Source organism: Notechis scutatus, chromosome 1, assembly GCF_049901735.1.
Source record: "Notechis scutatus isolate UNSWTSFEM ecotype Mainland chromosome 1, rNotScu1.2, whole genome shotgun sequence".
NCBI classification, from domain to species: domain Eukaryota; kingdom Metazoa; phylum Chordata; class Lepidosauria; order Squamata; family Elapidae; genus Notechis; species Notechis scutatus.
In genome coordinates, this window is record NC_142009.1 from 158,153,868 (window position 1) to 158,172,119 (window position 18,252).

An 18,252-nucleotide genomic window follows, 5' to 3' on the forward strand; every position below is an offset into this window, starting at 1 on the left:
CTTGCCTGTTTTGCCTGATTTTGGGTAAAAGTTGCTCTTTTTTTAAATAAAAAATTCAATATTTACATAAATGGTGTGTTGTGAGTTAATTTTGTGAGTTTGCTTGTTAACAAATTTTATGTGACAGACTGAGCTAGCTGATGGCAGATAGACTGATCTCTGAATGAATCTGTGGATTCTGTGAGTAACTCAATCTGCCTGCCTGCTTTGCCTGATTTTGGGTAAAAGTTGCACTTTTTTTTTTTTTTTTTACAAAAATTCAATATTTATATAAATATTTATAATATTTACATACAAGCTATGCCCAGCCAGTCACATGACCACCAAGCCACACTCACAAATTAGACCATGCCCACAGAACTGGTTCGTGGCCCCTGGGATTTAAAATTATGAGTTTGGTGGTCCCTGAGGTCCAAAAGGTTGGTAACCCCTGATATAAACAATTATAATTGCAATTTTAATTGCCTATTTTTGTTGAGCTGGAACCAATTACCTTATTTTCTGTAGAAATATCACTTTGAATAATGTGAATTGAATAATGTGGCCATTTCATAGGATGTATTAATTGCACCAACTGAGACACATCTATATCTTTAATGCATTTTTATCTAGCTCTATTTTATCCATTTTAATGAATCCTTTAGTAGGATCCCCAACCTTTTCGGCGCCGCGCCCGGTTCCGGCGTCAGCTGAGCGCCGCGACCTGGTTCCGGCGTCAGCTGGGCGCCGCCATCTTTTGACGAAAAATCACTTCGGTGGCGTCACGGAAGTGATTTTAAATCAAATAGGCGCGCTAGCGCTTCTGGTGAGCTTTTTCGGGTAGAAATGGCTTTCTACCTGGAAAAGCTCACCTAGCCGCCATCTTTTGACGAAAAATTGCTTTTTTACCAAAAAAGATGGCGGCGCCAGCAACCAGCGGCCCGGTAAGGCTTGTTCCGCGGCCCGGTACTGGTCCGCGGACCGGCGGTTGGGGACCCCTGCTTTAGTAGACAAATGTCAGAACATTTGCTGAGCAAGCCAACTAACCTGAAGAATCTTTCTTTTTAAACTGAAGTATCAATCATTATACTATTTTAAAACTGTGCTATACCATTCTCTCTCCTTTTGCATCTGACCATATGCAAATGCTGAACTAATATATAAAGACTTTTTTCCTCACTCTTCAGAAATTTTTTTTTTTAAATGTTGAATAAGTGACTGAAAAATAAGTGACTGTAGCACATAGCCCTCTGAACTCAGCTGGCTTAGGGATTTTAAGAGATACTGGAAAAATTTGCTCAGTTGAGTGCTTGGGTAAATAATCTCTTTGGAGGTCAGAAATAAGATAACAAGGAATAAGAAAAGCCTAAGTAAACTTAGAGGGACATTGAAAGCCTTCCCTAGAAGAATATATGGATGATATAATGAATGGCATTCTACTAGCGGAGAAAGCTCAGGATCCAAAAAATGGGGAATTACCTGAGGATTGGAAAAAAGCTGATGTGGTTCCCATCTTCAAAAAAGGAAAACAACAACACAGACCCAGGAAACTACAGACCAATCATCCTAATGTCAATACCTGAGAAGACACTGGAAAAGATAATAAAAAAAAAAACAGATCTGCGAATATCTAGAAGCAAATAAAGTTATAACTAAAAGCCAACATGGGTTTGTTAAAAATAGATCATGCCAAACCAATCTTATTTCATTATTTGACCAAATGACTAAATTAGTAGACCAGCAAAATGCTGTGGACATAGTATACTTAGACTTCAGCAAGGCATTCGACAAAGTAGACTGCAACCTACTTCTTGGTAAGTTAGAAAAATATGGGATAGACAACAGCACCAACAGATGGATTTGTAACTGGCTGACAAACCATAGGGTACCACGAGGTTCTGTCTTAGGCCCAGTACTCTTCAATATGTTCATAAATGATGGACTTCTGGTTTGAGCTTCTTCAGCGACAGACCGAAACCTCGTCTCTGCGAGGCTTCAATCCATGCTCGCTGCTAGAGCGCCCCAAGCTGGCTGGTTTTGGGGCTAAGCCACCCCGTAGAGGTGGTGAAGAGGGGGAGACTGCCAGCAGGGTTGAGAGAGCCACATCTCTCCTCCCGGGCTGGCCATTACTCCCTTTCGGGCGGTTGCAGCGGTGGTCAGAAATGGCCACCACAAAGAAGAACTCCACCGGAAAAGAATGTGCAGGAGGAAGATAAGAAGAGAAAGTTTTGGTTGACCGGGTCAAACAGCAAAAGCAACAAATAAGGTACCCTGGAATTGAAACTGTTAAAAACAATAACATTGTTCCCTAAGAAGATTTTTAAGCTGCTGAAGGAAGAGAAAAGGAAAAGATTTGGTTTTCTCCTTTTCCTATACTGATAATAAGAGACTTAAGCAAGAAATTGGAAAAAAATCCACTTTGACATCAATAGGCATTTAATGCTGAAAATAAAAAGTCAAAGGGATAATAAAGATTTCTGGATAATTAAAGGCTTTTGAAAACAGGAAAGGAGAAAAAATAAATAAAAAGGGTCTAGAAGGGAGGAGATTGCCTGGAATTAAAAAAGAACTTACAGCAAAATCTCAACAAGACTTCCAAAAGATACATTCTAACTGAAATATCGCAAAAAAACCCCAGGAAGAGAAAGTCGAAAAAGAAATAAGAAGATATAACTCGGGACTATCTGGATTACTTGATGATTTCTGGATTCTTGGTTATTGTTTTGAATGACTAAAATCAATCGGGTGGTTGTTTAAAACTGTAAAATGGCTCCACTTTTAGAAGAACTGAAAATGGAACTTAAAAAGTACAAAGAAGATGCACAAGAAGGGAGAGGTTCTTTTGGCTTCGTATTTCAGTTTTTAGAAATGGAGATTTGGAATTATGAGAAACAACAAGAAATGCCTGCAGAACAAGAAGATTGCGACAAAGAAGAAGCCATCTTTAATGAACAAGTAATCTTAGATGGGGGAAAAGGAAAGGGGGAAAGAGAATAGAAAGTTTAAGATTGGGAAAAACAACTCCAAAAAAAAAAAAAATTAGAGTGAAAAATAAGTAGAAAATCAGAAAGCAAGAGAAGAGGGAAATGCAGAAGAGAGAATTAGAACTAGAGAGACAAGGGGGAGGGAGAAGATGAGAGGGAAGAAAGAAAGGAAAAGAAGTTATAAAGGACAGAAGCAAAATATAGAGAAACAGGGTCTATTTAGAGATAATGGATGAAAACTTAATTGAAAAAGGGATTCTGCAAGGGTACATAAGATAGCATGGTTATATTAGAAGCAGAAATAATTTTAGAAAATATGAAACAATGTATGATTAAAATGTCTGATAAAATAGCTATTGTAATTCAGTGGAATGCTTGTCAATAAATAAATGTAACAAAAGGTGTTCTGTTTCACTTGTAGCCACAAGTGAGAGTCCAAATGTCCCAAAGAAATAAACACAAACAAATAATACCAGAAACCACAGAGTTACTTTGTCTCTGTAATCGTCGTTGGCAGCTTTCCCAGAAACTGTCTTCAAGCCGAGATAACGCAAGATAAATCAGGAACAGGAACAGAGGGCTTCTTCAAAGCTGCGCAGTAATTAATGAAGTTTGATCCAGACAAGGGCCGTTAACTAACACGCCTCCTTATATTCCCTGGAGGGGCGCGTCAGTCTCTCTAATTAGTCTCTGACTTGACGTTTCTTTTCAAATTGTGCTTGATGTCTCAACCTACGTCTAGTCCTTGCATCAACCCAACATTCGTCATCACTCAAGGACTCTGGTATGTTCTGTGGATCAGCTGCTGACACCTGAGGCATGATTGAAGTGGAAGGTTCTGGAGAGGGGGAGTTTCCGACACTCCCTCATCCTCCTGGCTCATGTCTGCATCTCTCATTAGAGCAGGCTCCAATTCCAATGCCAAACCTTCCTCATCACTCGACCCTGTGTCTTCTGATACATCAGACTCAAAGCTCACAGCAGGCTCAAACCTTTCAGTCACAACACTATCCCTCACCACAGGGCCCTTCCCCGAGTCTGACAATCCGGATGTGGTTTCGATGGGAATTGTGCATGATATAGCCGGATAAGGTCTGGGGCATGCACCTTGGACGCATCCTCCCAGGAACGAATCTCTGTTTCATTTTCCAGCCTCCCTACGAAGTACTGAAATCGTCCCTTCAGCCATCGTGAATCATAAATGCCAACCACCGTGGTATCAACAACAGGATCAGAGCTGGGCCCAGATGGAGGACCCGTATCATCGGGAGAACGGAGAGTACGATGGGGTGTCAGGTACCAAAGGGAGCGGTGGAAGACAGGGTGAATGCGCATGGAGCGCTGTAGGTGAGCCAATAAGCCACGGGATTGATAACTGCCTCGATAGGGAAGGGACCAATAAAGCGATGATCCAACTTCTTAATTGGACGATCGACCCGAGATGCTTCGTGGACAACCACACCTTGTCTCCCACAGCCAGCGGAGGCGTCACTTGACGTGAACGATCCGCGAAACGCTTATAGTCTGCTTTCGCTCGTTCCAATTGTCTGGAAATCAATTGGTGCACTGCATGTAATTCAGACAAAAAGTCTTGTGTCTCTGGAACCGGAGAATCCAAGATCGACAGGGGAAAAAACCTCGGATGGTAACCCACATTTGCATAAAAAGGCGTCATGTGGGTGGAGGTATGCTGAGAATTATTAAAAGCAAACTCCACCAACAGAAGATAGGTCACCCAGTCGTTTTGCCGTTGATTAACAAAACACCTGAAGTATTGGGTGAGGATGCCAATTACTTTCTCAGTCCCGCCATCGGTTTCCGGATGGTGCGCCGACGCTAAACATACTTGCACCCGTAATGCATTCATTAGGCTCTTCCAGAATTGAGCGGTGAACTGGACACCGCGATCTGACACAACTCTGTCCGTAAGCCATGCAAACGGAATACATGTTGTATAAAAAGCCGGGCAGTAACACGAGCTGATGGTAACCTTCTACATGGGATGAAATGGGCCATCTTGGTAAGCATGTCAACCACCACAAGTACCGTTGTATAACCCGACGACGAGGGCAAATGTGTTAAAAAGTCCATGGAGATTGCCCCCAGGGTCGGTTCAGAGTCAGTAGTGGTTGAAGAAGGCCAGGAGGCGCACCCGATGCAGTCTTTGCTTGCTGACATGGTATACAAGAGGCAACAAAAGCGAAGACATCATGCCGGACTCTCGGCCACCAAAAAGTCCTTGTGACCAGGTGAAGGGTTTTGAAGAACCCAAAATGACCCGCAGTTGGGTTGTCATGACATTGGGTCATGATGAGTGCTCTAAGTGTTTTGGTGGGCACATACAATCGACCCCAATGTCGTAATAAACCCTCTTCCAGATTCCATGGAGAATCAGGACCAATTTCTCTCATTCGTTGCTGCGACCAATCATCCAAACGCTGTGCCTCTCATACGTGAGCCCTCAAATCCGCCGGTTCCTGGATCACGGCCAAAGATTCTGGTGGTAGCACCGTACGTGGAGGAAGAGGTTCTTCAGGACACAGATATTCCGGTTTACAGGATATGGCATCGGCTCTTTTATTTTGACCAGCACAGATGTGTTTTAGATGGTCCACACACTGGAGACTCGAGAACGAAATAGCGTTCTGTGCCCATGCCACCCGAGGATCGTGCAACCATAGCCAAGCCATTCCAAGAACCAAGGGGAGATGGAGATCTGAGGTGATATAAAAGCTAATTGCCTCCTCATGATCCCCAATGACCAAGCGTAATGGCTGAGTAGCAAAACGAATAGGCCCAGACCTCAGTTCCCGCCCATCAATGGTTTCCACTTTAATGGGAGGTTCCACAGTAACCAAGGGAATTTTATAACGTGTGGCAAAACCCAGTCCATGAAATTGGTAGTGCCCCCGAGTCCACCAACGCCACCGCAGGAATCCCTCCGACTGGGACTGCAAGAAAACCTGTGTGTCCAAAAGCAAATGTCGGGAGGACCAGAGTTCACCTCCGCTACTTCAGGTGGTTGTGTGGTATGTGCCCGACCTAGGGTTTCTCCAAGGCCGGGCCTGCCCTGTTTCTCTGACAGTACAGGATGAGATTCGGGCACTGGTTTTCGTGTTCCCCTTCGTTTACCAGGGCAGGAACTGGCAAAATGTCCCGACCCTCCACAATACAGGCATAGGCCTCCCTGAAATCTCCGTGTGCGTTCTTGTGCCATCAACTGAGGGCGGAGCGTACCCAACTCCATCGGTTCCTTGGTCCTGGTCATGGCATTATGGGATACCAGGGGCATTGGTTGTACGGGAGGTTGCAGCCATGCGTGGGAGGGCAGCTCTGGAACGCATGGCCTGGTCTTGCACCTTTGAAGCCGGGCGTCATGCGCAAACATTGCACCACTAATGCATCCAGGGTTAAAGCCGGCTCCCCATGCACCAACTCATCTTGAATTTCTTCTGCCAAACCCTCCTGAAAAGCATCCATGTGGGCTGCCTCATTCCAAGCAGAGTCCATGCAGAGCAGACGAAACTCTGCAATAAACTCTTGCAAAGGGCGTTTCCCTGACGAATGTCCTTTAAACGTCTGGCTACGGTTTGAGTTTTTATGGGGTCTTCATACATAACACGTAAATGGTGCCAAAAGCCCTGATAGTCAGTTAATAAAGGACTATTTTGCAACAACAGAGGAGTGGCCCATCTTGCAGCCGAACCAGACAAAAGACTAATAACAAACCCCACCCGAGCCCGGTCATCAGGGAAATCTTCTGGCCGTAAAGACATAAACAGTTGGCACTGCCCCATAAAAGCCGGGAACATTTCAGGCTGTCCAGAGAATTTATCTGGCACAGCTACCGGGCATTTCCTTTGGGGGGGGAGCAGGAGGGTTAATTGGAGCTTGCATCTGCATTAAATGATTAACCAACTGGGTGACTTGGTTCTGCAGTACCTGGTTATTCTGCAGGAGTTGGTTAATCTGTTGCTGTTGCTGCTCAAGTTGTGTTTGGTCCATCTTAGTTAGAAGATGGGATGAAGGTCTGGATCAAAAAAATGTTCTGTCTCAGTTGTAGCCACAAGTGAGAGTCCAAATGTCCCGAAGAAATAAACACGAACAAATAATACCAGAAACCACAGAGTTACTTTGTCTCTGTAATCGTCGTTGGCAGCTTTCCCAGAAACTGTCTTCAAGCTGAGATAATGCAAGATAAATCAGGAACAGGAACAGAGAGCTTCTTCAAAGCTGCGCAGTAATTAATGACGTTTGATCCAGACAAGGGCTGTTAACTAACACGCCTCCTTATATTCCCTGGAGGGGCGCGTCAGTCTCTCTAATTAGTCTCTGACTTGACGTTTCTTTTCAAATTGTGCTTGACGTCTCAACCTACGTCTAGTCCTTGCATCAACCCAACATTCGTCATCACTCAAGGACTCTGGTATGTTCTGTGGATCAGCTGCTGACACCTGAGGCATGATTGAAGTGGAAGGTTCTGGAGAGGGGGGAGTTTCCAACACTCCCTCATCCTCCTGGCTCACGTCTGCATCTCTCATTAGAGCAGGCTCCAATTCCAATGCCAAACCTTCCTCATCACTCGACCCTGTGTCTTCTGATACATCAGACTCAAAGCTCACAGCAAGCTCAAACCTTTCAGTCACAACAAAAAGGTATATTTAATGATTTATAAAACATATGTGAAGAGAAATAAGGGAAAAATTAATTACGTTTTTAAGGAAGTATGATATTTAATTGAAAATAAGTGTTAAAGATGTTAAGATTTTAATGATTATTAATGATAGACCTGAACTGGCATGGAATGAGGGTTTATAATTACATATATTTACAATCTTTCTTTCTTTTTTTAAAGAATATAGTGTGTATTATAAGAATGTACCAAGCAGAATTCGATTGGAAGTTATGTATTATGTATTATATTGAAGGTCATAAACTTAAGGTATATATTGAAGTTTAAATAAGAGTTGAATGGATGTAATTAAAAGATATAAAGGTGTCATACTCCAATTAGTAACTACAGGAGAAAATTTGTTTAATGAGAAAAGATAATATGAAATTGAAACAGAACAGACAAAAGTATAAATATAATGATTTGAATTGAGATGAGATAATCAAAATAAAATTGAGAAAATTAAAAGAGGGGAAAAACTATACAGAAAATGTAAAATAGTATAAGATATGGAATAGAATACAAAAAGGAGCATGAAATTGAGTTTTGTGTCTGTATAAAGAAGTTCAACCTGGGACCATGCTATTTTCAAAAAAGATGTTTTACTTGTATTTTGTATGTGTGAAAACCCAAATAAAACTTTATTATAAAAAAAATATATGTTCATAAATGACTTTGATGAGGTAATAGAAGGGGAATTCATCAAATTTGCAGATGACACAAATTTGGCAGGAATAGCTAACACTCCAGAAGACAAGCTCAGGATCAAAAAAGATCTTGATAGACTTGAACAATGGGCCTCATCCAGGAAAATGAAATTTAATGTGGAGAAAAGCAAAGTTTTACACGTAGGCAGGAAAAATTAAAAGTATGAGTATGGATTGGGTGAAACCTGACTCAAAAACAGTAACTATAAGAGAGACCTTGGATTCCTAGTGGACAATCACTTATATATGAGCCAGCAGTGTGCAGCAGCAGCAGCCCAAAAAAGCTAATACAATCCTTTGTCGTATAAACAGAAGCATAGAATCAAAAGCACATGAAGTATTAGTACTGCTTTATAAAGCCTGAGGAAGGCCACACCTGGAACACTGTATCCAGTTTTGGTCACCTCATTACAAAAATATTTTGAGGCTTTGGAGAAAGCGTAAAGAAGAGCAAATAAGATGATTAAAGGCCTGAAGACAAAGACATATGAAGAATGATTGCAAGATTTGGGTTTGGCTAATCTAGAGAAAAGAAGGACTAGAGGGGACATGATAGGAATATTTCAGTATTTGAGAGTTTGCTGCAAAGAGTGTGTGTGTGGGGGGGGGTCATCTTATTTTCCAAAGCCCCAGCAGGCAAGAAACAATGGATGTAAACTAATCAAAGAGAGAAGCAATCTGGAATTAAGGAGAAACTTCCTAATAGTGAGAATAATTAAGGCACTTGGTGTCAGAAATTGTGGGTGCTTCATCACCAGAGGTTTTTAAGAACAGACTGGGCAGTCACCTGTCTGAAATGGTATAGGGTCTCCTGCTTGAGCAGGGATTGGACTAGAAGACCTTGAAGGTCCCTTCTACCTCAATTATGATTGATTGATTCTTTAGACCTTGTTATTTTATTTGTGGTGAGTCTGGTAATATTTTTTTCAGTCTGCAAAATATGAAGAGGTGTGATGAATTGTCCATAGATTTGAATGATGAAAGCAGGAGTTTTGCAGAATGATAAAACAGCACCATTCTCATCAGAATGAGCAGTAAAAGTGATATCAATAGTTTATTCTGTTATGGGAGAATAACTGTCCCAAAGGCTCCCAATTGCAAAATTGTATTAATACCAATTTAAAATATTTTTACGTTGCCTATGATATAATGCATCCCAGTTTGATTTTTTAAAAATACATTAAATATAGAATAAAATGCAACAAAATAAAAGTTCGTAAAAAGCAACAATAAATTAATATTAAATGGCGAGCTGGAGTTGAGAAAAATTCAAAGGTAGGCACATTTTAAAACTGTTTCAGGGAAAGTAAAAAAAGATTTGGCATTCAGCATGTTTCTTTATATCAAATTATCATGGGCATCTTTCTGGCAGGTTGATATGCTTCCAAAGAAAGCAAAGAATTGCAGTCATCCACTATTTTTATATTAAGAAATATTTGTGGAGTTCATGCATGACCGGAGGGCCACCACCCGAGAGGACGAAGAAGGCATGACGGTTCAACGTGCCCCTCCGGGGTCTCGAGGATCCCGCCCGTGGTTCGTGGTCGCCAAGGAAGATCCATCATCAAATCCGATGAGGTGATTGTCGGGCAACAACGCTGGTGGACAATCGGTTCTCTACGTATCCCTACCTGTAATAAGGCTGTGGCCGAGGCCATTACATAGATATCTGTAACTGGGCAATTTTCTCTACTATCCCACCTCTAATAATTCTGTGGTAAATTGAAGTCTAAACCTATGGAGAGCAATTAAGTTGGGCCACCAATGAGATCCACATATATCCCCTCAACAGATACTAGACTGGCAATCTCTTGTGTAGGCCAAGAGATTTGCATAAACCAAGTAGCCTCTAAACATATAAGAAGTAAAACTGAATTGTTACTGGATAACTCAGAAATTCATGTGAAAATGTACAGTCACACATATTGTAGAGCATGAGAGTGTCTGTGTATCCACCGTAAGAATAAGTTGGACAAATTTGAATTCAGATAAAAGCACTTTCAAATAGCTCAAATAAAAGAACATTCCCCCCCCTCACCATATGCCTTTGTCTGAATTTACTGGTGAAGACAAATCTTGTGCACATTTAGTTTTGTACCTGTAAAGAGTTCAATGGGGAAAATGCTCAGAAACTTCTGATATGGATTCAAAATATCTTAGTAACTACAGTTTAATAATTACCAAGGATGACTGTGAAATATTTGGTCTTCCTTTCTAACGTTAAGGAGTCTGTCCTTGGAGATTTTCAGTTGGCAGACACTGTCTCTGATAAAATTGTGCTGCAGATGTTCCATTAGAGTTGCTAAAGAACTCACCTATTAAAAAGAAATGGGATTGATGGTTCCTATTTCGATACTGTTCCTATTTATACTTATCATGATGCTCCTTTTCAAAATGGGAACCCCCTGGAAGAAGACTTCCAAAGATTTTCCACCAGGACGCAGGTCTTTACCTGTTGTTGGAAACCTCCACATAATGGATCTGAAGAAGCCTTACCAGACAATGTTAGAGGTAACTTTTTTAAAAAAATCTTTTCCATTGAAGGGGAAAATTGCAGCATTCTGTGACTTTTGTAAGCCATGGAAATGAAAGCTTGCTCTGACCAAAGAGAAGTAGGAAAAGAATGGAATGCCCTTATTAAACTGAATGGCTGATGCCATTGTCTCCAGATATCACCTAGATCAGTGACAGGAAACTTGTGTCTATCAGTTGCTTGATAATCAGATGAGCCTGGCCAGTAGAACAACATTCATCTCTAAAATAAACACTGAGGCATTGCCTTGTATTTTTATAATATTTTATTTGTTGTATAATTTTATCTTTTTAATATTGTAAGCCACCCAGAGTTACCCTCTGATAAAATAGGCAGCCAATACATGTAATAAATAATAATTAATTTAGAACATATTCTTAATAAAAATATCTCTGTCTCATTCATACATATACTTTCTTTTTTCCAGCTATCGAAACAGTATGGACCCGTATTCAAAATCCAACTGGGACTCCAGAAAATAGTGGTGCTAACAGGATATGAGACCATAAAGGAAGCTCTGGTGAATAAGGCTGATGTGTTTGCTGAGAGGGCCCCTTTCCCCATATTTGATGAGTTTTCAAAGGGTTTTGGTGAGAATCTTCATTTCATGTCAATACAATTTGCCAACATATAGCAATAGCAATAGCAAATAATGGAGACTCTGGAGCAATACAAATTAGAATTGACCTAAAATGGGAAAACATACAAAGTGTGGGACTGGTATTCATAATACAGAAAGTGACCTCAAGCTCTCTCAGTCTCTGCTGTATGGTTAAAGAATTTAGAATGTTTGTAGTACAATTAAGATTCCAGTCAGAGATTGAGAGATTCTAAGATGAAAGTAACACCTAAATGAGAATCAAAGAATTGGCTTGTAATAATTATCTGCAAGGGAGCATTCAGTACCCTAATATGGAAGCTGCTTGGGTCAAGGAAAGCCACTTTAAACCTCTTAGATAAGTCCCAGTATCTCAAATATTGAGTTTAACGTGACCCCAATCCATATTTCTTACAAGCACTAATTACAAGACCTGCACCATTTGCACTATTTACACATTTTGTATGTGTGTGCCTGAGATGTTGATAGTTTGCTCCCAAAATCTGGGAATAATACTCTCTGCAGAATTCCCTAACAGTACAACAACCTTTCCCACAATACCCAAGAGGTGCATCCCAAAATCAGAGAAATATGAACATTTACAACTATTAAGCATTTAAGAAAATGAACCAAGAAGGGCTCATTACATCTGTTTCCTTTATAATGTGAGTCGAATAAATCCCTGTAATACCTGCTTCTCTGGATTGTTTTCAAAGTCTCATCTATTGAACACAAGTAAAATACACCGGAGACAAATTCCTTGGGTGTCTAATCACACTTGGCCAATAAAGAATTCTATTCTATTCTATAAATTAGTTAAGATATAAACGTAACAGAAACAGGTCAACTCAGTGGGGAAGAAGAGTGCCATAATTTTTTAAAAATCTAAGTTTTAGAGTTGCTTGACAGTGAAATAAGCAGCATATAGTTTAATAAATAAATAAATAGGTTGCCTTTTCAGTCAAGCCTTCCCTGGGGTCTTGGAAATCAGAGGATCCCCTAAGAGGCTTCCAGATAAAAATACATATTTACTGTAACTTGTTTCACAATAATAACTGAAAGAGGTATCAGGGAACACCAGGAAAATAAAAGGTTTTTTTTAAAAAAACAAACAAAAAAGAACTAAAAAAAGGAAAGGGAAAAACCATGTCAGAAACTAAATGTAGGAAGAAACTACAAAAAATAAAGGGAAATATGGCTGTGCTAAGATTTAGTGCTGTTAGATATTCTGGAATGATATTGTATATTCAGTAGAATAAACAATTGAATAAACATTGTATATTGTGGAATGAATGATCACATGGGGTGGGTTTTTTAAAGATATATTTATTTACTTTCTTTAAAAAGTGACAAGCCAGTTCTCTGAATTGGAATGGTCTCTGTAATCACTCTGTTAAGTGGATTTCTTCCTCAAAATCTTCATCTAATGATTATCAGGATATTTTGGGTGCAGAGTTATTTATCTTTCTGCCATGCATAATTTAGATCAACAAACCATAATTTAGATAAACAAGCCAACTTTTGGATGCACAGATTTCATCTCACAGAATTGGATGGGGACTTTTGGGAGTTGAAGTCCACATACTTTAACATTGCCAAGGTTGAGAAACACTGATCTGGGCAAACTCTAAGGCAACAAAACTTGGAAATTAATTAGGCATTTAAGAAATGTTCCTTGGGTTTTGGAAGATCCCGAGGGATGATGGCAGGGAGTGCATTTCTTCACCGTCAGTTGAAATTTTGCATACTTTTGTTTTTTCAGGAATAGTTTTTTCCCATGGTGAGAACTGGAGGGTGATGAGGCGATTTATGTTAGGCACGTTACGGGACTATGGGATGGGTAAGAGGTCCATGGAAAGCAGAATAGCTGAAGAGTGCAGTTTCCTGGTAAAGAAGTTTGAATCTTATAAAGGTGCGTTGGTGTTTCTTCTGGAGTTCAAAAGCTTATCTATCTTATGTTATCTTGAAGGGGTTGACATACTCCAAACTTCCAAACCATGGGTCTTTTTAAATAGTTTTTATTCAACAGTTTTTACAATGCTAAAAGATAATAAAAAGTCAAATTGGGGGAAAAATGTAACATAGAAGAAACACAAACTGTGAAGAGTAAAGGAGAGAACGAGAGAGCAGAAAAGAAAAAGAAAAGAGATAGGAAAAAATATTGAAAGAAGTGACTCCTGATCTTCCTTGCAACAGGTATGACAAAATTAACAGCTTCCTATCCCCGTAACAAGGGTGTCAAACTCAATTTCATTGAGGGCCATATCAGGGTTGTGTTTGACCTCGGGAGGCCAGGGTAGGCATGGCCAGGGTAGGCATGGCCAGCTTGACATCACTCATATCAGGGACGCTTGTAGTGGCCTGAGCGCTCTGCCAGAGAAAATGGGCTCCTGAGCTCTGTTTTCACTGGCAGAGGCACCACGGGTTGGTCCTTTGCTGTTTCCAGGATGGCCTTGTGGAACAGATCTAAGTACCCTGTGGGCCGGATTTGGCCCCTGGGCCTTGAATTTGGCCCCTGGGCCCTGCCCTGTAAGATTGCATACTGGTTCACTTCTTCCCATAACTTGCCCATTCTTATCCACTCACAAATCCAAAACTCTGTGTGATTTCTGTCCAAATATCAGCAAAATGTCCAGAAAGAGTTTCCAGAAGTTTATAAAAATATTATTTTTAACTCTGATCAAACAAGACAACTAAACAAGTCAATATTCAAACAAAACAAGTCAATGTTCTTTTCTTTTGCTTCCAAGAGTCTTAGTTTTTAATTCAAGTTGCTATCATAGGAAGGATTGAATCTCAATTTAATCTTTCTCCCATCTCAAAATATCTTTCAAGATTTTAGAAACTCTCTCTTGTAAATTTAAAAATAAATCCTTGCTCTTTTAATTTTTTGTTTGTCGTTTGTGCTTCCATTCTATCACCTCTGTCTTATAATCTTCCATTTTCTCATTTTCCAGCATTTCTTCATTATGTAGGATTTCTGTCCCCTCTTTCTTCTCTTTTCTTTTTTTCCTGAAACATTGGTCACTTCTAGTGGCTTATTTCTATGTCCACAGAGTCTCAGGATTCATTCTTTAACTGTTTCCTATTAATTAAACAATTCGTATTCTCACAAAAGTATTGTTTTGTTTTCCAAGTTTTTTTTTTAAAAAAAAACTTAGCAAAAATCTTAACATTTCAAATTAAGTCTTTTACTGATCTTTTACATCATTTGAAACTTTGTCTGAAGGTTGTCTGCAGTTGTCTGAAGGTTGAATCATTGTAACTGGACTATTTTTTGTTGTTAGTTTGAGAGATGGTTTGCTGCCTATCCAGGCAGCTTCATCAGTCAGAGGAAGCCATTTAGGCAGAGTCATTGGAATGTACCAACTCCTGCCACACTAAACTGAGGAGGTTCCACCCAAAGAGTGATGCAATATGAAGATTCACTTCTTTATCCATTCCTATCAACCAGTTTCTAAGACAATGAACTCAACAAGTCACTGCAACAATAGATTGATGCTAGAATCAAGACAATGAAATATAATATTAATACTTATGATAATTTTATTTTTATTATATTTTGATGAAATTCCATATTTGATGTCTAGGAAAACCATTTGAATTCAGAAGAATTGTGACTGCAGCTGTTGGCAATATCATAGTATCCATTTTACTTGGGAAGAGATATGACTACGAAGATCCAAAACTTATTAAATTATTGAGCTTGGCAACAGAAAATAACAGGCTTATGGGAAGCCCTCCAATGCAAGTAATAAACATTCATTTGAAAAGTATTAACAGCTTATTTATTGTATAGGAAAGGCAGTGTGAATTATTCAAGATTCCTTGCAAAAACATTTAAAAGATTTAACAAATTGGCGCAGGAAGCCCTACAATGCAGGTAATGATTCATTTGTAAAATGTTAACAGCTCATTTATTGTATAGGAAAGGCAGTGTGAATTATTCAAGATTCACTGCAAAATCCACAATCTAATGACCAGGGGTGGGATTCAAATTTTTTAACAACTGGTTCTGTAGGCATGGCTAGGTGGGAATGGCCATGTTACTGAGTGGATGTGGCTCCTTTTTTTTTTTTTGCAGCAACACCCCCCCCCCCAGTTTTTTTGCCTCCTGGGCCTCAGGCAAGCCTCCTGGGGGGCGCTTTTGCTCCCAGAAGGCTTCCCTGTGGCCCAGGAAGGCAAAAAGGGGAGATAGGGGGCATGCACAGCACCCTACCCCCATGCCCCGCATGCCCCTTTTTGCTTCCTGGGCCTCGGGGAAGACTCCTGGGTGAAGCAGTAAGACAGTGAGGGGGATCCCAGCATAGCTGATCATCAGGAGAGGGAAAAAAAGAAATACCTTCAGTGACTGGGCGGGGAGAACACAGATGTCAAGCATGCATGCAATGTCGTGCATGCGCGGTAAGGACTGACTGGGTGGGGAGGGGTGGGGTGGGCGGAGAGGGGCAGAACCAGCCAGGGGCACGATTTGCCGGTTCTCCAAACTGCGCAGAATCCCACCCCTGCTAATGACCAATATTGAAAACCTTTGTGATGATTCAATTATTTTTTTAAAAAAATGGTGCAGCCTTCCCATCATTTTTTCATTGAGTATACACGTATGTATGGAGGCATGTCAAAATGTATACCGTGTTTCTCATATAATAAGGCTGGGTCTTATTTCTTTTTGAGGCCCGAAAAAATGGCTAGGCTGTCTTTTGAGGGTGACTTTGAGGGTGACTTCGGGTGGGCGGCGACGGCTTGGATGTTGACCTCGGCGTTGGTGGGGCACTTCGTATCGGGGTCAAAGCAGGCAGCACCATGTCTGGGTGTGCAACAAAAGTACTTCCTAACGGCAAGCCCCCACCATTCCCCCATTTCACATGTTTTAATACAGGCCTTAATTTGGGGGAGGGGCTTAATTTCATTTCATGCCTATAAAACATGCTGGGACTTCCTATTGGGGGAGGCCGTATTGTTGGAGAAACAGGGTAGATACTACATCCTGCTTGCAGTGGAAATTTGATGCAACTTTGGTTCTACTTCCCAGTCAACTTACTGGAAAATAATAAGAAAGAAAAATGTTATTCAATCACTAAGAACAAATGGATGAAAATATATATAAGCTAATGAGAACAATACAATATCAGCTAGAGCTACATACTTATGGTATATACCACTCTGTAGTGCTTTATAGAACACACTGGGAAGTTTACAATATCAAGCACATTGCCCCCAACAATCTGACTCATCATTTTACTGATCTCGGAAGGATGGAAGGCTAAGTCAACCTTGAGCCCTCTCAGGATCGAACTCCAGGCTATGGGCAGAGTTAGACTGCAATACTGCATTCTAATCGCTGCACCATCATGGCTACGTATATCTATGGCAGGCCTTCCAAAAGGAAATCAAAAAGCCCATAGCTAACCCCACCAGATTGGCAAAGATGTTTGCAAATCAAAACCCAGAATGCTGGAAATGTAAGAATGAATGGGGTACATACTTTCATATATGGTGGACCTGCTTGGAAGCAAAAAAACAAAACAAAACACTGGAGTAAGATTCAAAAATGGTTAGAAGAAATAACAAAGCAAAAAACTGAATTTCAATCAGAACTGTTTCTATTAGGCATAATAAAGGGAAAATATAGTAAGACTGACAGATATATTATTTTACATCTAACAACTGCTGTTAGGATTACATACGCACAGCACTGGAAACAGGGAGATATACCACAAGAGGAAGCAGTGATAAGGAAAATTCTAGACTGCGCAGAAATGGACAGGCTGACTTTAGAGTTAAAGGATAGAGAGGAATCTATATATTATTCAGTCTGGAATGCCTGGTATACATGGTTTAGGAATAGAAAGAAAGGTAATAATGTAATTAATTAAAGGATCTGAAGTTATATATACTGAATGTAGAATTAACAGAAAATGTACTATGTAACAAGTGATATAAACAAGGAATAAGGAATAGTGAATTAATAGGAAAAATAATATGTAATAATTGCAATGTAATAAAAAATTAAGTATACGAATATAATTAAGAAATGTAAATGATGTCTTCAATGTTGATATATTGTGTTTTTTTAATGGTTTTTTAAATTGTTGGAAAACTGAATAAAGTTTATTTTTAAAAAAGCCCATAGCTACATTGTAATTGGTTTGTATTATTATGTTTTCTATTGTGATATATGAGCAGACATCATTTGGGAAGCCTATCAGAATCTATATTTTAAATATGTGACTTTTTTTTTATACGTTTCAGCTATATAACATATTTCCTATACTTGGCTATTTTGTTGCCACTCGTAAGAAAATCATAAATAGCAGAAAGGAATTGTACAAGCACTTTCATCAATGAAAACTTCACTCGATGTTTCAACAACCTGGATGAAAATGACACAAGAAACTTTATTGATTCATATCTTGTACAACAGCAACAGGTAATGAAATTTGCTAGAAATGGCAGCTTGAAGTTTTCCATCAAACTGCAGAAATGAATTTGTAAATGGAAGCACATTCAGTTGACAAGAACATTGATTATAGAAGACAACAAACTTAGCAAATTGGCAATGGTCTCCAAAAATTGAGCAATCATTTATTTTGCCTGATTTTTAGCACTCTAATTTTGAAAAGTTTGTATTATGGTTACTTACCAGGACTACTGCAGTTACCAATCACCACTTAGCCTAATCTTGTTAGTACTTGATGACCCAGGAAAGTAATAGTCCAGAACTCACAATTTCCTACTTTCTACCTGGTGCCTTAACCACTACACCAAACTGGTTCTCT

The 18,252-nt window shown here is 39.8% G+C and overlaps 1 protein-coding gene and 1 long non-coding RNA gene across 2 annotated transcripts in view; one reads left to right on the forward strand and one right to left on the reverse strand.

Annotated features, from left to right (window-relative positions):
• The window catches only part of LOC148133066 (uncharacterized), a 117,128-nt gene that overhangs the window by 76,696 nt on the left and 22,180 nt on the right, over window positions 1–18,252 (reverse strand). The gene's annotated exons all lie outside the window — the stretch shown is intronic.
• On the forward strand, window positions 10,671–15,272 carry LOC113421896 (cytochrome P450 2K6-like). Its single transcript, XM_087954972.1, has 4 exons — window positions 10,671–10,853; window positions 11,303–11,465; window positions 13,236–13,385; window positions 15,064–15,272. The coding sequence occupies exons 1-4, from the start codon at window positions 10,671–10,673 to the stop codon at window positions 15,270–15,272; spliced, it is 705 nt and encodes a 234-aa protein (XP_087811098.1).